This window comes from Polyodon spathula, chromosome 27, assembly GCF_017654505.1.
Source record: "Polyodon spathula isolate WHYD16114869_AA chromosome 27, ASM1765450v1, whole genome shotgun sequence".
Classification (NCBI taxonomy): Eukaryota; Metazoa; Chordata; class Actinopteri; order Acipenseriformes; family Polyodontidae; genus Polyodon; species Polyodon spathula.
In genome coordinates this window covers 1,709,479-1,734,968 of record NC_054560.1, presented here as the reverse complement: position 1 = coordinate 1,734,968, position 25,490 = coordinate 1,709,479, and the positions used below count along the sequence as shown (strand labels likewise).

The window sequence follows — 25,490 nt, the reverse complement described above, 5'->3', positions numbered from 1 at the left end:
TTTCTGTGGGAATGGTTCAAACAGGCTTGAGTGAATAACAAGTTTCATTGAGGCATTGTGTTTATTATACTGTGAGTGTACAGTAAACATTTTTTTTTTAATTTTCTGAAGTGTTCAAATAGTTTTGTCATTTTACCTTTTTTTTAGGTGCAGTATTGGACTTTTTACACTAACTCTGTAATCCAGCTCACTGTCTAATCCTGCACAATTTTCCAGTCCCAAGCGATGCTGGATTGGACAGGTTTTACTGTAATTGCAATAAGAGTCATTCGCAATGGTTTGAAGCTAGTTAATCTCTAAATGACTGGGCCTCTTCAGTCTATTTCACTCTAAATGATCAATTAATAACCATTTCATCTATCATCAATTAATAATTAATGTGAAAAAAGGATTATGTTTATTACATTGAATGGGAAACTGTCATATAGCATTGAACAACAAAATATATTTTCAATTACAGTATAAGAAACAAACATTTCATTACATAATCTGATACAAACAGTTCCGTGAACAGGGTAGAATTGGCAACAAATTAACCAGCAGCAATATACTAATGTGTTTAGTTTTAATGGTTTTATAACTTTGCCAAAAACAGACTGGTGAGTTGCTTAAAAATGCGATTTTAAAGGATTGTCAGCCTTGTTCTGTCTGTCCAATCTTCAACCCTGGAATTGGACCTGTTGAGTTCTGTATGTGTCAAAATCTTCAGGGAGAGTGTCTAGAAAAAAGAAAACATATTTACCAACATTGTAAATTCCAGCTATAGCAACACAGCAGTGGAAAAGTCGGTCCAATGCATTATTATACATTTCAGCTATAGCAGCACAGCGGTGCATTCCAGTGCTGTATGAGTTTGTTGTATTGCACGCTCCAGTGCTGTATGAGTTTGTTATATTGCACACTCCAGTGCTGTATGAGTTTGATGTATTGCATGCTCCAGTGCTGTATGAGTTTGTTGTATTGCACACTCCAGTGCTGTATGAGTTTGTTGTATTGCATGCTCCAGTGCTGTATGAGTTTGTTGTATTGCATGCTCCAGTGCTGTATGAGTTTGTTGTATTGCATGCTCCAGTGCTGTATGAGTTTGTTGTATTGCATGCTCCAGTGCTGTATGAGTTTGTTGTATTGCATGCTCCAGTGCTGTATGAGTTTGTTGCATTGCATGCTCCAGTGCTGTATGAGTTTGCTGTATTGCACATTCCAGTGCTGTATGAGTTTGCTGTATTGCACGCTCCAGTGCTGTATGAGTTTGCTGTATTGCACGCTCCAGTGCTCTATGAGTTTGTTGTATTGCACACTCCAGTGCTGTATGAGTTTGTTGTATTGCATGCTCCAGTGCTGTATGAGTTTGCTGTATTGCACGCTCCAGTGCTCTATGAGTTTGTTGTATTGCACGCTCCTATGGATAGTGACCCTGGTATCGGTTCTTAACACTACATTCTTACCTCGTCTGAGGAACCCCACACACAAGTGAACTCCTGGGCTCCATGTCGCTTGGGTCAGGAGAAACAAACCGATCTCTTACCCAGAGATCATTGTAATCTAATCCTTTTTTGCGCCCCACGTCATTATAGATTAATGTCCGCATTTCTTTTTGCTACAGACAGTATAGGCACTCATGTTTATCCTTTGCTTGCTTTGGTACAGACAGTATAGGCACTCATGTTTATCCTCTGCTTGCTTTGGTACAGACAGTATAGGTGCCATTTCAGTCTATTTCACACAAAATTATCAATTAATAATTAAAACTGTGAAAATAATTATGTTTATGACATTGAAAGGGAAACTGTCATTGTAAATATTGTAAATTTCAGCTATAGCAGCGCAGAGGTGTAAAAGTTACTCTGATGCATTATTGTACATTTCAGCTATAGTAGCACAGCGAGACAAATTTGAAAAACAAATCGTAGAATACACACTGCAATACATTCCATGCATCCATCGTCATCATCCTCAATAATATGCATTAACTCTGAAAACTACAGTAACTCTGGCACTTGGAATCTCTTTGGCACGCACTTTGTTTGGGATGCCAAATCCTGTATAAATCGATACTATACAGTTTGGATGAGGAGTCCATGAACAGCAATAGTTGGAAAAAAAAATGGCGAATTATTCTGTTGAAGTTCATTCAGAGTAAAAGAAACACTTAAATGCCCTTTATTAAAAAAACAAAGAGATTAAAACAAAGATTAATACTCTAAAATAACAAAAGGCCACAAAAAGCGAAAGTGGTTTCCATTCTCTAGCTGATTCCATTTTCAATAAAAAAATTTTTTTAAAAAAAACCTGCCTTTAGTGATTTCAACAGTTCATCTCAACAGTGGTGGATCTAAGAAGCAAATAAACACCACAACATATTTCACAGGGTCGCACTCAATAGTACAATAGTAAATCTTTCCTTTATGAACACTTGATAGAAAATCACAGGAAATGAAACCGGTGTCAATCATACCTGACGCTGTCCTATGATTGGACACCAGTTTCATGCAGTGTCGAAAGGAGCTTGCCTAGTTGTTATTTTGTTCTAACTTCATTGCTTTAGTACGGTGCGCAGTTAAGGCTACACTCACCGTTGCAGCGGTAGCGCAGGTTTGCCCAGATGATATTCTCCTGTGAGAAACAGAAGACTCCCAAACGGCCTCCTCGCATCGTCGTGTCAATGATGATGCCGGTGTCTGCAACCATCTGAGGGCCTTCATAAAACCTCACTCTGAAAATGAACATGCATGAACAAGACCTTTAACCAAAGTGCAAACTAGAGGGAAGCGCTTATTGTCTCCTAACAGCCTCCCTCCGCTCTGTGCTGGTGGAGCAGAGAAAGAGGGGCTCTTATACCCTCCTAACAGCCTTCCTCCCCCTTAATGGAGCCTATCTGTCAGGAAGTTGCCCGTACCTGATGTAACCCTCTTGTGGCCGGTGCTGTAGGAACCAGCGGTAGGACGTCTTGTCTTTCCAGCCCACGTTTCGAGCATCTTTCCACAGGAGCGTCACCTGATCCGGTGTGTTTCCGGTGTGCCACAGAGAGTTTCGTAGGTTTTCTCCAGGGCCAGTCTTCGATTTCACAGCCTGAAACGCATAATATACAGGGTAAGGACAAGACTGTATTTCAAAAATACGTTTTTTGTGGGTGGAGGTTTCTTCAGTTAGGACTCAATTGAGAGAACTTTTTACAGGAGAAAATATCTTTTAAAGTACACGCTGCTAACAAAATAATTCACTAACTGTAACAGGCATTATCATCGCTTCATAGATACCACATTTGTGTTGCTTTTCCTATGACAAACATGTTTTCAATGTTGTCTAAACCCTTCATGCAGCCTTATGAAGCTGATAACACGTAAGAATTGAAGTATCTGCAAGGACCGTTCAATAAATATTGTACTCTTAAAGCTCAAATAAATTACCATTACAAAATCTAATTCACCTTTATCAGAATGTCTAAGTTTTATGAAAAAACATATATATTAGGTAAGATTTACTGGAGTTATTTTGTTAGCACCATGCACATTTTCGTACATTTCTAAACTTCATTTCCAATGCCTCTGCTAACTGCATGTACTATTGTGCAATGATAGGGGTGATGGTAATGAGAACGGCTCACATTTTCTACTGATTAAATGGGTGGGGGTCCTCGGTCAGAGTGCCTTAAGTTACAGGAGGCCACAAGCCAAGGAAGTTGGAGACCATTGATTTATGATGTCAGTTTTAGCCCAGTCTGCTCCCTCCTGGTCTACCTTGAGCTGAATCCCAGGATCAGCCACTGCCCTGAAAGGGTTAGCCTGCCAGTAGATCTGCTCCACCTGCTTCCACATCACCACATAGAAACTGGAGCTGTCCTGGTATCCGAAAATAAATCCGGCGTAGTCGTCGTCCGTGACTGTGTTTACGTGAAACGTCCCTTCAAAATCCACCCCGTTGAAGGCAGTGTAGCCTGTGAGTGACAATCAGAGTTACAAATCTGTGTCTGCTTAGCAATGCTGTGCCTTTCGCCGGCTCCTTCTTCTGCTTAGCAATGCCATGCTGTTCACAGGCTCATTGGATTTGATTTGATTTGGATTTGAATTAAAGCAAGATTACAAAACGAAATCTGGTAAAACTACACTTTTCACTCTGTAGCATTTAAAAGGAAAAAAGGTTAGACTGCTTACCAACTGCCAGTCCAGGGTCACTGTTCATCGTTTGAACAATTTCTCTACCCTGTAAAATTGAAAAAACGTACTTAGGAAAACTGCTGTCAAATCATTTGTTTAAACTATTTCATATCGAGGACTACACAATTATACTACTGCATATCAAGGACTACACAATTATACTACTGCATATCAAGGACTACACAATTACACTACTGCATATTGAGGACTACACAATTACACTACTGCATATCGAGGACTACACAATTACACTACTGCATATCGAGGACTACACAATTATACTACTGCTTATCAAGGGTTCTACACAATTATACTACTGAATATCGAGGACTACACAATTATACTACATATCGAGGACTACACAATTATACTACATAGAACGGAAAGCTTTTTCAAGAATTAGTTAATTCATCAATTCTTTGGACTCACCTTGTCCACACAAAGGCTAACACCTGCTGTCTTAAAACACGTTGAAGGGCATTGCTTGGAGAATCAGAGTCTCAGGACAGTCCTACCTGAAACCTCCTGTACCTCAGTGTCTTACCTGATTGAGAACCACCCAGTGGGGATCAATCTGGGCGTCTCCTTCAGGGTCAAGGATCACTGTCTGATAGGCTCGGAAGTCTGTCAGTGTGACCTCAGCATTCTCCGGACACACATCAATGGTGTCTATAACTGTGTCATTGTCAAAGTCATGCTCGCATATATTACCAACACCGTCCCCTGCATCAGAGAAGAGCAACACAATGTCACACCAGTGTCTGGCTGCAATGTCTCAAAAACAATGCACATCAGTGATATCAGTTTCTGTCATTTCGAATGCACCTTAACAGTTGAAATGATTTTGATTCCACACCCTCCTATAACAATTACGGACTTTTCAAAACTTGCTAAGTATGGTGTTTGCATTTTCACTTGCATTTGTTTTTTGCTCAGTTAAGTGCTGCTCAAGTAAACATGCACATCTGCTCTTTATAAACTTCTGTGTGGTTCATTTTGGTCTTTTATCAACAGACTAGGGTGGATTCAATTGATGGCAGACAGACACAGTCAGGTCAGTGTATTCATCTGATATAAATACTACGAAATCGTTAGGATTTGTTTGCAGTGTATTTCTGTCTGTCTGTAGTCTGGAGTTTAGAAAAAGGGGCATTCAGAACAGAAAATAGGAGACACTTTTTTACATAGAGAATTGTGAGGGTCTGGAATCAACTCCCCAGTAATGTTGTTGAAGCTGACACCCTGGGATCCTTCAAGAAGCTGCTTGATGAGATTTTGGGATCAATAAGCTACTAACAACCAAACGAGCAAGATGGGCCGAATGGCCTCCTCTCGTTTGTAAACTTTCTTATGTTTCTTATGTTCTTAATATGTAAAACGGCAGGAAGGCTCCTGCAGTATAAAGAGCACGATCCTTCGCTGTTATATCAGTTGAATCAAGCCCATGGATTCTTACCATCGGAATCCTCCTGCCTGGGATTCGGAATGAGTCTGCAGTTGTCAGGTCCGGGAGGAAGCTCGTCTGGAATTCCGTCTCCATCATCATCGTCGTCACACTCGTCTCCCAGCCCGTCCCGGTCCGTGTCCAGCTGGGAGCTGTTGATGTCGATGGGGCAATTATCCAGAGAGTCCTGGTGCCCGTCCCCATCACTGAGGAACCAGGGACACACAATGCAGTGTTTAAGAAGTCGTCTTCACTGAGAAACCAGGGACACACAATGCAGTGTTTAAGAATAAAGCAGGCATGTGTTTGGACCCTTTTTTTACCTGTCCTTATTAGTGTCACATGAGTCTCCAACAAGATCATTGTCCACGTCCAGCTTTCGAAACATAAGAGAAAGGAATAGTGTGTCACACAGAGCATGTCTGACTGTGACTAGATTAAGGCAAAATGAAATATACAAAGGCTTACATTGGAAAACCTCTTGCCCTGAGGGTTAAAACAGTGAGAGTGCTTTGTTACTCACTAGAGGTCTCATTTTCAGCTCAAGGGAAGCAATGTTGTACTATAAGGTGAAAACTGCAGTTTTATTAAATTTGTGATATCGGTACACATCAGTGTTTTGTAATTCGAATATTTAAAAATAAATAAATAGATCAGTCAAAATAGCGCTGGGACGAATATTCCAATACTCAAACAAACACTGCTGAAATATTTGTGGCACAAGTGACCATGGTCGTATTAGTTCATATAACAGACTTAATAACTAACTTTTTCAAAAGAAAACTAATTCGTAATGAGGGCTGCAATAAATGGCCCACATTCTACTGCACAGAAGAGCGTTTCTCCACTTTTATTTGTAAGTAATTTGGTTACCGGGTTTATTGGATGCCATTGAGATGTATGAATTATACTTTGTTTTTTTAGTTCTATTCAAATGTATGTTACATTCTGAAAGAATATTCAAACACGAATAACCTGTTTGTCCCATTTCTTTAGAAGAAAACTTTCAATACAGAAATATTTACTTTTGCCTCTGCTAAACAGGGATAGAAATAAGACTCCTATTGCATAGCAGTTTCACCCAGTGCAGGTTTTAATACAAGCTTGATTACCCACAGTGCATAGGTAACAAGCTCAGTTGTGTCTTACTAAATTCATAACAAAACCAGGAATGGATAAAACTGCTATAAAATGGGAGTCTTCTGTACATCCTTAAATCCACACTATATGGAAGTGACAATTGCCTGGTGTAGGGCACTGTATTTGCTACTAGGGTTGCAAGTCACTGTATACTCCAAGGGTTAAATAAATGATAAAATATACATGGGTGTTTGTATATTGTAGTTCCGACCTGGTCTGGATTCCTGTCATCAGGGCAGCTGTCACAGGCATCCCCAACTCCATCCCCGTCTCTGTCCCGCTGATCCGTGTTCGGAATCTTCTCACAGTTATCAAGAGCATTCCGGATTCCTGGAATAAATGGCACACACATCTGTGCTTTCAGGAAGGAATAAACGACAGTTCTTTTCTTACTAATTCAGCTCTTTCAGTTGTTTATGCCACTTAATACACTTCTTCCTATTCCATACTTGTTCCATAATGAGATTCAATGTTGTTAATTTGGTGACTGGATTTGGTTTTTGCTCTCTTGTTATGCTTACTGTAATTCAAACAGTTAAAATGATTGTCTCTTACATTGTGGGAATGTTGCCATGAGTTTCTCAGAGTTTGAAATCCCACTCACATAGACAAAAGCATTTGCTGTCAATGAAGACAGTAGCTTTTTAGATGTAGAACATGAAAGTGGCATTAGAAAAATAAAACTGCCAAAAACGAAGGCATGTGAACCAGGAAGGGAGTAACGTTATTGATTGTTCTGCCAAACCTAAAACAGGTGAAGACCTATCATTGCCAGCAATCGGTTTTGGAGAAGTACTCATGCAAAATAAGTGGGCTGTAAGCTTGTTTGAACAGTGGAAATGAAATGTGAAATGACAAGCCTGTATGCAAAGTGTTACGTTTGAAATGCATGATACTATAATGAACTCATTGTTGAAATGATTGTTGAGTAAAAAAAATGGTGTTTGCTTTTCTATTGAAGTGTTCTGTGGTTTTGTTGACAGCCACTTTTAGTTCATAGAATCAATCAATCAATCAGAAGACCAAAGGTGACATCACAGAAATGTTTTAACATAAGAATAATCTTCAAACTACTGTTTCAGAAACGGACCTGTCAAATGAAAAGACCAGTTTCAAACTGGGATACAGGAAGCATCACACAAGAGTGCGGGTGTGATTTTTGGGGGTTCATAATGAATGCCCCATTTCCACTGTGGACCCTGTATCTGACCCTTGAAGAGCCCTGAATGCCCCGTTTCCACTGTGGACCCTATATCTGACCCTTGAAGAGCCCTGAATGCCCCGTTTACATTGTGCATCTTGAAACTACAGCCAGGCAACATATCTGAGTCTAGCCCTGGGCCGAAGCAGACCGAGGATGGGGCTCCAGTGTCAACACGTGATGTGTAATCAACCAGTGTTTGGAATGAGAGAGTTTTTGCATTGACTGTTTTAATAATTTATTACTTTTGTAGTGTGTGCTCTGTTATTGATATTGAAAGTAATGGAATAAGAATTATAAAGGTTACATTCATGAAAACAGCTGTGGGAAAGATACATTCCTTTTTGCAACTTCATTTTGTGTGTTTAGTTTTTCATGATAAGTTTATTTATTTTTTAAATGTATTTAAGAGTGATTTGTATTTCTTTTGATTTGTTTTATAGAGACGGTGAACTCCCGTCACACTTTTTCTCTGGAAGCGTCTTTTTCATGAGCAAGATTTGTGGACTGCGACTATTAACAGCTATGTTAGCTCTCCTGACTACTGTGCACCACTATTCTACATGCAGCCCTTACACACTGTCATACAGGAGCGCCAGTTTACACGTGGTAATCTGACTTTTAATTTAGTTTTAATAGCTTCTTCCTCAACACCGCTCTTAGTTTCTCTTGCCCATCATCTTCTACTCTTCTACTTTCTCTGCTGCTCCACCTCAATTCCATGAATCACGCATTCCTTCCATCTTCTGCTAAGTTTTATAATGGCATACCATCCCCGTCTATGTCATCATCGCAGGCGTCCCCCTTGCTGTCCCTGTCAGTATCCTGCTGGTCGTTGTTGTTAATGAGTCGGCAGTTATCGCAGGCGTCGCCAAAGTCGTCCTGATCCACGTTCCTCTGGTTCACATTGGGGACCAGCACACAGTTATCCTGCATGACACGTATCCTATCATTAGCACTGGAACTGCAAGGGACATATCCTATTATTAGCACTGGAACTGCAGGGGACGTATCCTATTATTAGCACTGGAACTGCAGGGGACGTATCCTATCATTAGCATTGGAACTGCAAGGGACATATCCTATTATTAGCATTGGAACAGGGGACGTGCAGGGGACGTATCCTATCATTAGCATTGGAACACTGCAGGGGACGTATCCTATCATTAGCACTGGAACTGCAGGGGACGTATCCTATCATTAGCATTGGAACTGCAGGGGACGTATCCTATCATTAGCATTGGAAATGCAGGGGACGTATCCTATCATTAGCATTGGAACTGCAAGGGACATATCCTATTATTAGCACTGGAACTGCAGGGGACGTATCCTGTCATTAGCATTGGAACTGCAGGGGACGTGTCCTATCATTAGCATTGGAACTGCAAGGGACGTATCCTGTCACTAGCATTGGAACTGCAGGGGACGTATCCTATCATTAGCATTGGAACTGCAGGGGACGTATCCTATCATTAGCATTGGAACTGCAGGGGACGTATCCTATCATTAGCATTGGAACTGCAGGGGACGTATCCTATCATTAGCATTGGAACTGCAGGGGACGTATCCTATCATTAGCATTGGAACTGCAGGGGACGTATCCTATCATTAGCATTGGAACTGCAGGGGACGTATCCTATCATTAGCATTGGAACTGCAGGGGACGTCCTATCATTAGCATTGGAACTGCAGGGGACGTATCCTATCATTAGCACTGGAAATGCAGGGGACGTATCCTATCATTAGCACTTGCAGGAAATGCAGGGGACGTATCCTATCATTAGCATTGGAACTGCAGGGGACGTATCCTATCATTAGCATTGGAACTGCAGGGGACGTATCCTATCATTAGCATTGGAACTGCAGGGGACGTATCCTATCATTAGCATTGGAACTGCAGGGGACGTATCCTGTTGTTAGCATTGGAACTGCAGGGGACGTATCCTGTCATTAGCATTGGAACTGCAGGGGACGTATCCTATCATTAGCATTGGAACTGCAGGGGACGTATCCTATCATTAGCATTGGAACTGCAGGGGACGTATCCTGTTGTTAGCATTGGAACTGCAGGGGACGTATCCTATCATTAGCATTGGAACTGCAGGGGACGTATCCTGTCATTAGCATTGGAACTGCAGGGGACGTATCCTATCATTAGCACTGGAACTGCAGGGGACGTATCCTATCATTAGCATTGGAAATGCAGGGGACGTATCCTATCATTAGCATTGGAACTGCAGGGGACGTATCCTATCATTAGCATTGGAACTGCAGGGGACGTGTCCTGTTATTAGCATTGGAACTGCAGGGGACGTATCCTATCATTAGCATTGGAACTGCAGGGGACGTATCCTATCATTAGCATTGGAACTGCAGGGGACGTATCCTATCATTAGCATTGGAACTGCAAGGGACGTATCCTATCATTAGCATTGGAACAGCAGGGGATGTATCAATTGTGTGCAGCAGCCTCATCGCCACTGCTCACTCTTTCTGGTTCTATGACTGTGCAGGTTATTGTTTTCTTATAGTTTAATCAATACACTACAGTAGCTTTCTCAATGTACTGCTACTAGCTTCAAATTACATTTTTTTCATTGTTTTTTAACTTTATGATGTTTGAAATTAATCAGAAGTGATTCTTCTTGCATTAGATATTCCACAAATATTGCTTATTTTTTATATAAATCTGTGTTGAGTCCAGAGCTGCTCTAGTTGCCTGTCATAAATAATGCAATGAAGGCTAGATCAGCAAAGTGTCTTCTTATCAGTACAGCACAATCTAGTGCACTGCAGTGTATTGACTGCAAACAAAGCAGCATGGCAGAAAGACACTGGCTGATCTAGCCTGGGCTATATATATATGTGTGGCTGGCAGGCAGCTAGACCCGAAGAGCACAGTGTTTGAATCATTGCAGTAAGAACCACTTGGAATGACTGCACACCAGGTAAGGGGCAGTAAAATAAAACTAGGCTCCTTCTCTTTATTTTACTTTCCGGTACATATTTATATTACCATCAAAACAAAAAAACAACAATTATGCGTTTAGTAAAAAAGTGTTTTTTTTAAACCTCTTAAGGATTTAGAGAAGTTTTTTGACTTGTACATATTACACTAGTCTGGACGACCTCTTTTCCAACTCTGCATTTCTGTTTCATGAAGTCTGTACATGCCACGGCAGTGATGTCCACAGCAGCACTGTGGTGAGATGAACTGACCTCCGTGTTCAATATCCCGTCTCCATCAGCATCCTCATCACAGGCATCTCCAATCCCATCACTGTCCGCATCCTCCTGGCCTGAGTTCGGCACGGTCAGGCAGTTATCCTGAAAGACAACCAAATGTACCGTCACTGCACACTCTAACACAGACACACTGCATACAACAAGATCAAGTGCTCTACTGTCACTGCACACACTAACACAGACACACTGCATACAACAAGATCAAGTGCTCTACTGTCACTGCACACACTAACACCGACACACTGCATACCACAGGATCCAGTGCTGTATTATCACTGCACACACTAACACAGACACACTGCATACAACAGGATCTAGTGCTGTATCATCACTGCACACACTAACACAGACACACTGCATACAACAGGATCCAGTGCTCTACTATCACTGCACACGCTAACACAGACACACTGCATACAAAAGGATCCAGTGCTGTATTATCACTGCACACACTAACACAGACACACTGCATACAAAAGGATCCAGTGCTGTATTATCACTGCATACAACTGGATCCAGTGCTCTACCATCACTGCACACACTAATACCGACACACTGCATACAACAGGATCCAGTGCTGTATTATCACTGCACACACTAACACAGACACACTGCATACAACAGGATCTAGTGCTGTATCATCACTGCACACACTAACACAGACACACTGCATACAACAGGATCCAGTGCTGTATCATCACTGCACACACTAACACAGACACACTGCATACAACAGGATCCAGTGCTGTATCATCACTGCACACACTAACACAGACACACTGCATACAACAGGATCCAGTGCTGTATCATCACTGCACACACTAACACAGACACACTGCATACAAAAGGATCCAGTGCTGTATCATCACTGCACACACTAACACAGACACACTGCATACAACAGGATCCAGTGCTGTATCATCACTGCACACACTAACACAGACACACTGCATACAACAGGATCCAGTGCTGTATCATCACTGCACACACTAACACAGACACACTGCATACAACAGGATCCAGTGCTGTATCATCACTGCACACACTAACACAGACACACTGCATACAACAGGATCCAGTGCTCTACCATCACTGCACACACTAACACAGACACACTGCATACAACAGGATCCAGTGCTGTATCATCACTGCACACACTAACACAGACACACTGCATACAACAGGATCCAGTGCTCTACTGTCACTGCACACACTAACACAGACACACTGCATACAACAGGATCCAGTGCTGTATCATCACTGCACACACTAACACAGACACACTGCATACAACAGGATCCAGTGCTGTATTATCACTGCACACACTAACACAGACACACTGCATACAACAGGATCCAGTGCTGTATCATCACTGCACACACTAACACAGACACACTGCATACAACAGGATCCAGTGCTCTACTGTCACTGCACACACTAACACAGACACACTGCATACAACAGGATCCAGTGCTGTACTGTCACTGCACACACTAACACAGACACACTGCATACAACAGGATCCAGTGCTCTACTGTCACTGCACACACTAACACAGACAACAGGATACAGTGCTGTATCATCACTGCACACACTAACACAGACACACTGTATACATATATAAATACTAAAAGAAACGTAATACAGTCAATGGCAAACGTTTTCAATGTCTTGAAGACACTACCTTCTGACAGAATGTCTCCGGACACGACAGCTTCTCATCAGGGAATCCATCAATGTCAGTGTCTTCTCCACACATGAAGCCATTCCCTGCCCATCCAACACCACACTGCGGAGAAACCATTCAATAAGAGGGTGTTATTATACAGTCACCCGTGCAATATCTTTATTAATACGCCATGTGAGTCACCTTCAATATTAAGGCCGCTCCTGTATTCAGTATTAAAGCCAATAGCTGCAGACTCAAACATATAAAGCATCTGTTCAATAACCTCTCAATCAGACTCACATGCTGTAAACTAGATTATTTTTACAAAATCTCTGATAACTTGAATGCAACATAATGTAATGAACTGGGTGCATTTTTGTTTAATAATCAGAATCCTATGGTAAGTCATTCTCAGTCCCTTCAGCAGTAAGACCCTCCCCTATTAAACTCTTGACTGGCCCTAATAGCAAGTAGCATTTTACATACAACTCTGGAATTAAAAGCTGTTGTTGTTTCCTCGTCCTGTTCTGCACTGTAGAGTATCTCCCTCAATCAGACCACATGACCTACAGCACAAGAAATGCTTCTTTTATCTGTAGTACCTACAAATCCCAAACTGAAGTGATAAAGTTGCAAAGAGATTTCAATCACATGACAGAGTTCCTAAGTACAGATGTGTCTGCTGAATGTTTACGAATGCGACCCAGTGCTCAGTAATATTTGTGCTATCCTCACAGTGCAGGTGACCGCTCCGTCTCTCTGAGTGATGCACTGTGCGTTCCTGTGGCAGGGGCTGGCCTGTCCATTCATACAGCCCTGCTTTGCCCGACAGCCTTGTCTCTGGTCTCCAATATATCCTGATTTGCAGGGGCCGCAACTAAAAGATCCCTGCGCAGAACACAGAGACACAAACAGACAGGTGGGGAATGCTTTATTTGAATTAGACACAATGTAGGATTCAGAATGCCTTCATAAAGGTTACATATAACTACGTGCAGAATCCTTCAGAATCACAGGAAATATCAATTTCAATGTATTTTTACTAGCACTTCCTGGGTCATTTCACCTCAGCAGTGTATTCTAGGTTAAAGCATTTAACTGGCTGACAGCTTGTCAGTCAATAGGGGAAGCAGCTGGCTGGTTATTGACAGAAACATAGCCAGTGAAGAGGTGGAGACAATTTCACCCTCCATTCTGCATTTTAAGTGCTTGTATGTGAGTTAGTTACAAATCACATACGAGCAATCAACAAATCACAGTGCATCTCCTCCTGTGTATAACTGTCACTCCCTACATAGAACATAGTGCATGACATTAAATACACAACTTCATCTATCTAATGGTTCTAGGGAATACCTTTGTTTTGTGATGTATAGTAAGTTAATATGTCAAGTGCAGGGCGTTTTTTTTTTGTATAAGAGATTCACAAGGTGACATCTCTCAGACACCTTACACACAACATACTATCTTAACCCTTTACTAGCTCAGAGGGAGGGACAGCCCTTCAAATGAAATAACAATACTACTTCTAATCAGTATATTTTAACCAGGCACTGACCCGAATGGTTCCCTTTATTACTTGTACCTGTGAGTTGAAGCAGATAGAATTGGCAACACAGCCCCCATTGTGTCCGTTCTCACATTCATCCACATCACTGCAAACCTGCACAGGAAATAAAGTCACACAAGCATTAATATGGCTACTTATGCTTTTTTTTATTCACAAATTTTCACATCTTTGACAACCATATATAAATATAGGTGTTTCCAAAATACATCCCTTAGTCATCTCAAAATAAATACACTTCCTGGCACCTTTATTAGGATATGTACCTAATATTGGGTTGGGCAGTTTACCCTGACCACAGCCTTGACATGACAACGAATCCATGCTTGTGTCTTCCCGGCTTGACTACTGCAATGCTCTATTCACTGGGCTTCCAGGTCAAACCATAAATCACCTGCAGTTGATACACAATGCAGTTGATACACAATGCAGCTGCTGGGCTTCACTGCAGCTGATACACAATGCAGTGGTGACTCTGTCACAAGCATGCAGCTGCTGGGCTTCACTGCAGCTGATACACAATGCAGTGGTGACTCTGTCATCAGGGTGCAAGTGCAGCATGGCTGGGTGGACTTGATCCACAGCATTGCTTTACTACAGCATTCCTTCAGTCTTGATCCACAGCGTTGCTTTACTACAGCATTCCTTCAGTCTTGATCCACAGCATTGCTTTACTACAGCATTCCTTCAGCCTTGATCCACAGCATTGCTTTACTACAGCATTCCTTCAGTCTTGATCCACAGCATTGCTTTACTACAGCATTCCTTCAGTCTTGATCCACAGCATTGCTTTACTACAGCATTCGTTCAGCCTTGATCCACAGCATTGCTTTACTACAGCATTCCTTCAGTCTTGATCCACAGCATTGCTTTACTACAGCATTCGTTCAGCCTTGATCCACAGCATTGCTTTACTACAGCATTCCTTCAGCCTTGATCCACAGCATTGCTTTACTACAGCATTCCTTCAGCCCTCCACAGTAATCTAGGGGCCCAGGATATTCCAGGAGAGCATGCCCCTAATAAAGTGGCCAGGCAGTGTATGTTACTATCAAAGTGATTTATTGTGACTATTTCCAATATTTCTATTGTTCTATAAATGGCTACCTGCTTGTTTGCTCTTGCGAAGGACAGGCCAACTCCTTCCAAGGTGGGCCCCAAGTATCCAGCAGGGCAAGGGCCACAGCGGAATCCGGGAGCCGTGTTAATGCAGCGCACAGCGGGGTGACAGGGGCTCATAGTGCACTGGGGAGAGGGAAACTACTTAGACCAGAAGAGTACAAAAACTTAAAAAAAACATTATGGGCTGTCAATGCCTTTTAAGAATTAAAAAATATTCCCTCCTTTATTCTTCTTTGATCGAGGCTAAATAGATTCAGTTATTTCATCTTCATAGCTGAATACTTTAAGCCCTGGGATTAGTCTGGAATTGAACACAGTACTCTAAGTGTGATTTCACTAGTTTATTGTACAGCCTCATCATAACCTCTTGATTTGTGTTCTACACTTTTAGCTGTAAGTGTTTGATTGCTTTCCCACTGACAGTGAGGGGTCTATTACAACACCAAGCTCCTTCTCCTGCGGGCGTGCGCTGAGCCAGCATGTTGGAGCTGCTGCCACCGTGCTCATTGGAAAAGTTCCAATGATGTTCCTTGTTATTTAAAGGATTGTAAAGAGATTCAAACTGCATTCTCTTGGTGTATTTGTATTGTGCCCTGTAGGAGTTCAGTTGCCATAGACATAGATATCTGTGCCTTTACAGTAAAATAGTAAAACAAATATGAAAATGTACTTTGAAGCTTGTTGGAGATAAAACATATTATGCAAATATAAATAATAACCCCTGTTTTTTATATCTACTTTAACCTGAAGAAGAAACATTTCATTAAATATATATATATATACATTTGGCTGTCGCAGTTCACAGTAAAATCTATAATAAACCAGACTGCTTTATTTCCACCCCTGTGGTAATGGTAGACTCTTTACCTCATCAATATCAGTGCAGTGTGTTCCGTTTCCCAGCATGCCGTTGGGACAGGCGGCACACTTAAACCCTGCAGCCGTCTCCACGCACGGCACGCCAGGGTGGCACGGGCTCGGCACACAGGTCTGTCGGGGGGTTGGCTTTGTGGGGGCGACCCGGTCATTCCGAATCCCTGCAGGAAACAAATGCCAGAACCAGTGAGAGCATTGTTATCGCCTGGACCTCGCTTTATAACCCAGGTAACGGGACCCTCACCTGGACCTCATTTTATAACCCAGGTAACGGGACCCCCACCTGGACCTCACTTTATAACCCAGGTGATGGGACCGCACCAGGACCTCGCTTTATAAATGGGGTGCACCTTTTTGCCAAGCCAAGAAACCAGTGCTCAGAGGTTATATAGCAATAGGCTACGAAAAGAAGAATTAAGTAACAATGCATCTTCCAGCAGAGCAGAAGTCCAGTAACAGCAAGTAACGATCTGGGATGGGCACCTTTGAGGTAAAAACAAAAAGCATTTTATTTTAGTGGGCTATAACATAATGCATTACTGAGAAGTATTTGCTACAATGAATGCAGCATGTCAACATGCAATTAACCACGTATTATCAGGGTACAACTATACATGTCCCTTATAGCAAATAACTTTTAAAAAAAGGGTTTTTTTGTTCAATGTGCAGATGAGTAAACAGTAAATCATTTATCATAACAAAAGAAAAAAAAGGACATGAGGTTTTTTTTCTCATGTTGCTATTGTGACAAGTAACCGATCACACTGATGTGATTAGCAGCAAAGAAAAGAAAGACTGGCTGACTGAATTAATGCATGCATCCTCAGGAAGTTTATTGTTACATAGCCCAAAGGATATCTGCTCTAGCACTTTAAAAGCAGGGGGGGTCACAACAGGAGAGCGTCCCCTCTCTCACAGTGACCATCGGCTCTCATCCCCAAACCACTGCCACCCAGTGGCCCCTTGCCCCGGTCTCTTCTCACATTTATAACCCCCCCTTACCCTCCCTTCCCCAACGTGTAATTACCCTTTCTCCTCAATTATGTGTTACCTGTGATCCTATGTACTATTTAACTAATTTGCATAGCGTGTCACCCCCCCCGGGTTCCAAGGTACGTCCAGTATCTACGGCATGTGACGGTTGTCATCAGTACGGTGTAGTCTTTTACAACAAGTCAGTGAAATGTGTGGTTTTACCGTTAGGCTATATGGGCTTGGCACCCAAAATGGAGATTGGGTTTACCTCCGTTTTCTTAAAATATCATGTTGCCACCACGCATGGGAGACCTGTTTTTCTTTATCTGTCTTTGTTTTATGAAAGAGATGTTTGTAAATGCTTTGCTTCCTATCTGATTCGCGTCGCTGGGATGGACTGTAGTGATATGGACCAGATAATACGTCTTACTATTTTGATTTGGCTTATTATTTACAGTTAGAACACTAAGTGAAGCTAGCATTGCATGCAACTTGAAAACCAGTACTTTGTACACAACAGGACAGGTTCCAAGTTCAGATAGTTAGGTTAGCCTGTAACCATCTCGTTTCAATAGCTTGACTCACCGCATGCTTCACACTCCATGACCGTGTTCTTCAGAAAAATAATCTCCTTTATCTGATAAAACACAATAAAAAACACAATTCAACAAAAAAAACCCATACCGGTAACATGCAGTGTGCATTCTGTGTGTAGAGGCTGCACAGCAGGAAATGAAAATGAGAGAAATTCACACATGGGCCTGCATGTGACTGATCCCCAAGTAATAAATAAATCAATTTCTGAAACTATCCTCTTCTATGGGTGAAACAACTTCCATAGTAAATATTTCATTCTTGGCTGTCATGGGGAGACAGAATTCTATTGTATGGTGCAACACATTAACAATGAATTACAAAAGCAAATCACTTTTCAAATAATACTGTCAGCTCTGATTGGCCAGCTAACATGACCTGATTGAATATGATTTCAAAGCTCCCATAGTCATTGATTTATTTATTTATTTAATTTCAGAAACATTACAGATTATGTCCCCTGTTGGTGACATGAGATGAGGTTAAATGCTCTAAAACCAGGAACGCAAACAAGCTTGATTATTTTGTATAGGATTAAGACACTCACTTGCAGTGCGTGGGGTTGCCGGTTCGCTAATAATGGCCATTCATAATTACTAAAAAAAAAAAAATCCATATTGCAAAATGAGGAGGTCCAATGACATTCCAGAGAGGGTTACCTTTCTACCACACATGCAAGCATATACCGTGAGGAAAGCAAGCCTCTAGCTTGTGGATCAAGGGTCTACAAGATGGTCCATGATGAAATATTTACTATGGAAGCTTTCTTCTTTAATGGAACTACCATAGAGTATCTTTACACAATGTAATGTGCCTCCTGCCACGTGCTCAAACAACTGCAGTCTCCTGCATGGTATTTATCATTATGAGATGAAGATTCAAAGATTATATTGTTCAAAGAGAGTGCTCAATTTAAACAATGGATGCAAAAATGAATAAATAATTTGAGTCTACATAGGATTGGATTAACATGGAAAAAATAAGACTAATGCAACAAACAAGGTAAATTCTGCAGATATACCATATGGTACTTCCACTAAAGGTGAAACGACTCCCACAGGAAATATTTAATTTTTGGCTTTCACTTGTAGACAACTTTCCTCCTCTTATAGACCCTGAGAAAACCAACCCATTCAAGTGCTTAGCTGGGACCTTAGTTGTATTGTAAGCACTGTATTCCTTTGCTTACCTGTTGCTTTAAGAGTTCTTTGATTTCAGACAGAGCTTGATTGGTCTCCTGTATCTGACTGACAATTTGCCCTTCTGTTTTTGGAAGAAAAAAAAAAAGTGTTTAAATGTGAAATGTTACAGTTAACCAGAGTTCCACGTCTGGGTTCAAAGGACTGGGTTCAAGTTCAGCTGAAGGATGATTTTGGTGTCCTGGTCTTCTTGCTTCTATATAAAAGCACAGCTTGGTTCCTTGTATCTACTCACACACAGATCAAATGGAATTTAAAGGCATACTTTATAACATCTTCTTTTCTTCACTGTGTCATGCCTCACTTGTTTCAGATCCTATTGCTTTATGTATGTTCATATGATTCAACATGGTTTTTATCAGATTATTTGCTGGAATAGTCAAGGTTAAGGTTGATTGCGGGGAAGGGAAGTCAGTTGTTGAATTTTCAAGTATTGTTCCTAATTTTAGCCCTAGTGAGTGTTTTCTCACTCCAGTGAGACTGAGTTGGTGCTGTGCATTGCATTAAAGCCATACCTGCTGCACTGCGCAACGTGCCACACAGCTGTGCTTCAACCACACCACAAAAGGAGCCTTAAGAGTAAGTAGCGGGGTTCTGCAAAAGTCTAACTCAAGCCATAATAGTAGTAAATTGTTTCATGTTAGATGCAAGTATATGGAAAACTACGAAGCAGTATGTAATTCAATATGTTAACATAACATTATTCAGCAGGTTTCATTTGACTTTATGATACAAAATTAGTTCATTCTGTAGGGTGGTGAAAAACTTTTGGCTAGAACTGCAGATGTTCTAAAGTGTCCATTTCATGTCAGCTTGGTTGAGAGGCTAACCCCATAACAGAGCACACCCACAGATGTTACAGTAATCACTGGAGGTCTGTAGAATGTGTTACAAACGTCCCATATATCATTGTTAGTACCGCTTCCAAACCAGCTTCCTGTTGGGTCCCAAAGACCATGTTGCTGATGTTAATAAGAGGTAAGAATTGAAAGTCGTGTTCGAACCTCTTTAAATGATGTCCCAAAAAACTTGATGGGTTGTATCGTAAGGTTGCAAGGTTTGTAATAAATGTTTAAAAATGAATATGTTCGAAAACGGCCAAGTTAGCATAAATGGACCATCCACATAAAGATGTGATATGTATTCATCTTGATGCCCAATTTTTATTGCAGTAGGAACTATTAACAATATGAATAAAAGAGTTGGAGCCAAGTTTACCCCAGTTGTGTCTATTTAGAGTTAGATGCACATAGAAAAATGCAATAGACAATAATAATGTTTCATTTCTGGCCATTACCTGTAGGTATAATTCTCAACTTCCCAAGTGTCCTTTAACTGGTTTAAAAGCTCTGGAAATGGTCTGAATTTTCTACGTGCTGTTTGTTCTGCTTGGAACCAATACAAATGATGGAGCTCTTGCTGTGGCGTTGGCGTTTCTGTCTGTCTCTACATGTTTTCATCTGTGTGTCACACTTACATGTTTGCATGTATCTGGAAAAGCATGTATTAAATTACGAAGGAACTTAATTTCGCATGTATTATTGGGAGTGTCAGCTTGCAGGGGTGTATCTGTTTGTCAGTCTGTCATGATGTGTGCCATGGTCATCAGAATTGGAAATACTGGCAGCACTAACTCTCAGTGTTTGCCAGTGATATACTGAGCCCTCGTTGTCTCATCACTAACTCTCAGTGTTTGCCAGTGATATACTGAGCCCTCGTTGTCTCAGCACTAACTCTCAGTGTTTGCCAGTGATATACTGAGCCCTCGTTGTCTCAGCACTAACTCTCAGTGTTTGCCAGTGATATACTGAGCCCTCGTTGTCTCAGCACTAACTCTCAGTGTTTGCCAGTGATATACTGAGCCCTCGTTGTCTCAGCACTAACTCTCAGTGTTTGCCAGTGATATACTGAGCCCTCGTTGTCTCAGCACTAACTCTCAGTGTTTGCCAGTGATATACTGAGCCCTCGTTGTCTCAGCACTAACTCTCAGTGTTTGCCAGTGATATACTGAGCCCTCGTTGTCTCAAAACTCTCAAGGAGATTCTGTACTGATGTCTCCAAGACACTCTGTTTCCCCTCCAGCACGTACACTGTAGCTTCCTCCTGACATGCTGCCTTCCTCTACCCCCAGGTGAGCTGAATACCCCCTGGGTGTCCTCACATTAGGATGTGTGGTGTTTCCATTCAAAAACCTTCTGTTTTCCTTTTAAACACTGAGAATATATTTACAGAGTGATTTTCAACAGGGGCTCACTAGTCAGAACTCATCTGTAGAACAGGTTTGTAACCTGAATCCTTTGGGACAGATGAACGGCTATAGAACGACTGGGGGCAGCTCATTCCTTTTACCCCTGTCTGCCCCCCATAGTAAATAGCATGGCTTAATTAGTATTGTTAAAGTGGATAATATGAGGTCCCTCTGCATTTCTGGGCACTAATTTTAAGGCACTTTTTTTGTTTTTTTATAAACTGTTAACAACTAGCTTAATAACATTAACAAATAGTGTTCATTTTGTGTTATAGTTCATATTAGTGCTGGGACAGACAGGTTTTTTTATCTTCAGTTATCAGTTATGCATTGGTTTACATTTGATTCAGTCATTTATAAATTATGTTATTTATTTATTTATTTATTTACTGCATTTATATAGAGCTTTTTATACAAAAGCATCACAAAGCACTGTAGAGTACATAGCAGAAAAAAAGAACAAACCACAATGCATTTCTATAGCATGTCACACATACAACTGCCGCAATCAGACTATTTAAATGACAGAATAACAGTATGCACATTAATACAAAAGCAGCAATTTTAAAATTACATTAAAACCCACTAAGATAAGAAAGCCATTTTATAAAAGTGTGTTTTTAGTCTTGACTTGAAAACTGTAATGATCCCAGCTTCCCTGACAAACGAAGGCAAAGCATTCCATACTTTCGGAGCTCTACAAGAAAAAGCCCTCCCTCCTGTGTTGCTTTTGTTGACCCTAGGAATAACAAGAAGCCCCGCATCCTGTGATCTCACAGTGCGGTTTGGAATATACAAGAACTAAAACAGTGTCCCATAAAATAAAGGGTGAGCATCATTGTTTAATTATAATCTTTTGTGAAAAGAGGTACATTATCAAGGTCATTTAAGTATTGATATTGTCAGATGAACTATGAAATATATTTAGATTAAGAGACAAATGTATATACAGTGGATCGCAAAAGTATTCACCCCCCCTTGGACTTTTCCACATTTTATTGTGTTACAACATGGAATCAAAATGGATTTAATTAGGAGTTTTTGCCACTGATCAACACAAGAAAGTCCATAATGTCAAAGTGAAAAATTAAATCTACAAATTGTTCTAAATTAATTGCAAATATAAAACAGAAAATAATTGATTGCATAAGTATTCACCCCCTTTGCTATGACACACATAGATAAGCTCTGGTGCAACCAGCTGTCTTTAGAAGTCACATAATTAGCTGAATGGAGTACATCTGTGTGCAATTAAGGTGTTTCACATGATTTCAGGTTAAATACACTGGTCTCTGGGAGGTCCCACAGTTGGTTAGTAAATTTCCTAACAAAAACTACATTGAAGATGAAGGAACATTCAAAGCAAATCCGGAATAAGGTTCTTCAAAAGCACCAATCAGGGGTAGGCTATAAGAACATTTCCAAGGCACCGAATATCCCCCAGAACACAGTAAAGTCCATTATAAAGAAGTGGAGAGAATTTGGCACAACCGTGAATCTGTCTAGAAAAAGGCTGTCCTCAAAAACTGAGTATCCGGGCGAGAAGGGCACTAGTCAGGGAGGCCACCAAGAGGCCTATGGCAACTCTAAAGGAGTTACAGTTTTCCATGGCTGTGCTGGGAGACAATGCATACAGCAACAATAGCCCTGGTGCTTCACAAAACTGGCCTTTATGGGAGAGTGGCAGAAAGAAAGCCATTGTTGAAAAAACTCACATCAAAAGTTGGCTAGAGTTTGTCCGAAGGCATGTGGGAGATTCTGAGACCAAGTAGAATAAGATTCTATGGTCTGATGAGACCAAAATAGAGCTTTTTGGCCTCAACGCTAAGCGTTATATTTGGCGCAAGCCTAACACCGCACATCATCCTGAGAACACCACCCCTACCGTGAAGCATGGTGGTGGCAGCATCAAGCTATGGGGATGCTTCTCTGTGTCAGGGCCTGTCAAGCTTCATGAAGATAGAGGGCAAAATGAATGCAGCAAAGTACAGAGAAATCCTGGAGGAAAATCTGCTGAAGTCTGCAAGAGACCTGGGACTTTGGAGAAGATTCCAGCAGGGCAATGACACCAAGCATACAGCCAAAACCATACAGCAGTGGCTTAAAAACAAAAAGGTCAATGTCCTGGAGTGGCCCAGTCAAAGTCCAGATCTCAATCCAATTGAGAATATGTGGAAAGTGTTGAAAGTTGCTGTTCACCAAAGGTCCCCATCCAACTTGAAGGAGCTTGAGCAATTTTGCAAAGAAGAATGGGCAAAAATTGTAGTGTCCAGATGTGCAAAGCTGGCAGAGACTTATCCAAATAGACTCATGGCTGTAATTGCTACCAAAGGTGCCTCTGCCAAATATTGACTCAAGGGGGTGAATGCAATCAGTTATTTTCTGTTTTGTGTTTGTAATTAATTTAGAACAATTTGTAGATTTTATTTTTCACTTTGACATTATGGACTTTCTTGTGTTGATCAGTGGCAAAAACTCTTAATTAAATCCATTTTGATTCCATGTTGTAACACAATAAAATGTGTAAAAGTTCGGGGGGGGGGGGGGGGGGGGGGGAATACTTTTGTGAGCCACTGTAACATTTTGCAAATACAAAATACAGGCTTGGAAAGATTATGGCAAATATTACGTCTGAACATAAAATTGTAAAATGAAAATCAATTTAAAAAAAAATAATCAGACACACTAACAAAAGTTTCTATAATATTAGCTCAGATTCTGTATTATTCAATGGCAACTTTTTAATAAACATCCTAATTATTTCTATTGGAATGTGTCAGTGGGGTCCAGTATTTGGGAATGGAAGATTCATTCTCTATTAAATATTGTCTGCTACAATCCGACAGAGAAAAATAAATCTGTGCACAAAGAACATTCATTTCTTGTAATTCTGGTAATCCAATCATTGTTACAACACAGGAACAAGAGAGACCACAACTGATCCCAAAACTGCAGCATCACAATTTAGCTTGATAAGCTATTCCAAACCCTCACCACTCTGAAATTGACTTGTGTCCAGTATTAAATAACACATTACATAATTAATTAACATACTGAAACTCATAGCAGCTGCCTAGATATTTTGGTGCTACTGTAGATTGTAAAAAAACAAAACGAAAAGATCAGATGAATTTACTACAAGCTACCAAACAGTTACTCCCTATACAAAACAGCAGCATTTCACTGTTAAAAAGATTCAATTCACCCAAACACCTGCAATGCTGCTGGACATATGAACTTGTTTTTTCTTTAAGAAATAAACATACCTGAATCAAGCCTTTTAAGTGATCAAAATGAAGAGGGGGTGATAGCATGAATTCCAATGGAACAGCTAAACATTCTATTGGAATTCGGGTGCCATTACTATACATTTATATGTACAAGCATGGTAAAGCATAGGTAAGCATTACACAGCCCAGAGAGGTATGGTAAGGCATACTAAAAAGCATGGCACATCATTGTAAACTATAGTATAGTATAACAGAAAAAAGCTTGGTAAAACTGCATAATTACTGTGTTGTTTTTTTTTGTACTTTTATAAGTGATAACTTTGATACAGTTGTAAGAAGTCATTAATTTAAGACTATTGTTTTTCATTTTATGTTTTAGAAATGAAAAGTAAATTATTAAAAAAATTTTTTAAAGAAAATGCTTACAAACAAAAACCTAGTTGATGCAGCAGTCACAAAATCCTATTTTTAAATTCATGGAAATACAATTTTCAGAAAAGAAATATTTCAATATTGCTATTAGATTATGTAGTCCAGGTCATGTAAACACAGACAGTTTTCAGAAAAACATTCTGCTGAGGAATAGCTAAAATACAAGTGCCAAAAATATAAAAATATACAAATATAAAAATATAGCGCTGATTAGCTTTCAGAGAACAAGAACCCTACCTTTGGATGCTGACAATTGACCTGAAACCAACTGGCCCCCAACATCGAGAGCCATCATCAAAAACAGGAGTTTAAACATGTTCTGTGTTCCTTCAGAAACAAAAAAGAAAATAATGTTCTCCAAACAGCTCAAGCTTCCCTCCTTGCTCTGCAATC

At 40.7% G+C, this 25,490-nt stretch overlaps 1 protein-coding gene across 1 annotated transcript; it reads right to left on the bottom strand.

The window, feature by feature from the left end:
- Positions 1-462: 462 nt before the first annotated feature.
- LOC121301546 (cartilage oligomeric matrix protein) lies at positions 463-25,490 on the bottom strand. The gene is made up of 19 exons (XM_041231033.1): positions 25,335-25,490; positions 19,178-19,251; positions 17,980-18,031; positions 16,411-16,580; positions 15,529-15,666; positions 14,440-14,517; positions 13,590-13,742; positions 12,870-12,974; positions 11,159-11,266; positions 8,710-8,869; positions 6,950-7,068; positions 5,922-5,974; positions 5,611-5,804; positions 4,699-4,877; positions 4,152-4,200; positions 3,738-3,934; positions 2,897-3,069; positions 2,574-2,713; positions 463-718 (listed from the first exon to the last, which is right to left on the bottom strand). Exons 1-19 carry the CDS (start codon positions 25,411-25,413, stop codon positions 660-662), a joined length of 2,280 nt encoding a protein of 759 aa, XP_041086967.1. The 5' UTR covers positions 25,414-25,490; the 3' UTR covers positions 463-659.

What these genes read in the sequence shown, in the direction of transcription:
- LOC121301546 (XM_041231033.1), bottom strand. Translation starts at nt 25,413, where the DNA reads ATGTTTAAACTCCTGTTTTTGATGATGGCTCTCGATGTTGGGGGCCAG. An exon ending in CAGGCAGGAGGATTCCGATG is followed by an intron (nt 4,878 to 5,610) that starts GTAAGAATCCAT and finishes TCTCTGATGCAG; the next exon opens with GGGACGGTGTTGGTAATATA. An exon ending in CCTGCGCTACCGCTGCAACG is followed by an intron (nt 719 to 2,573) that starts GTGAGTGTAGCC and finishes TCTTTTTTCTAG; the next exon opens with ACACTCTCCCTGAAGATTTT.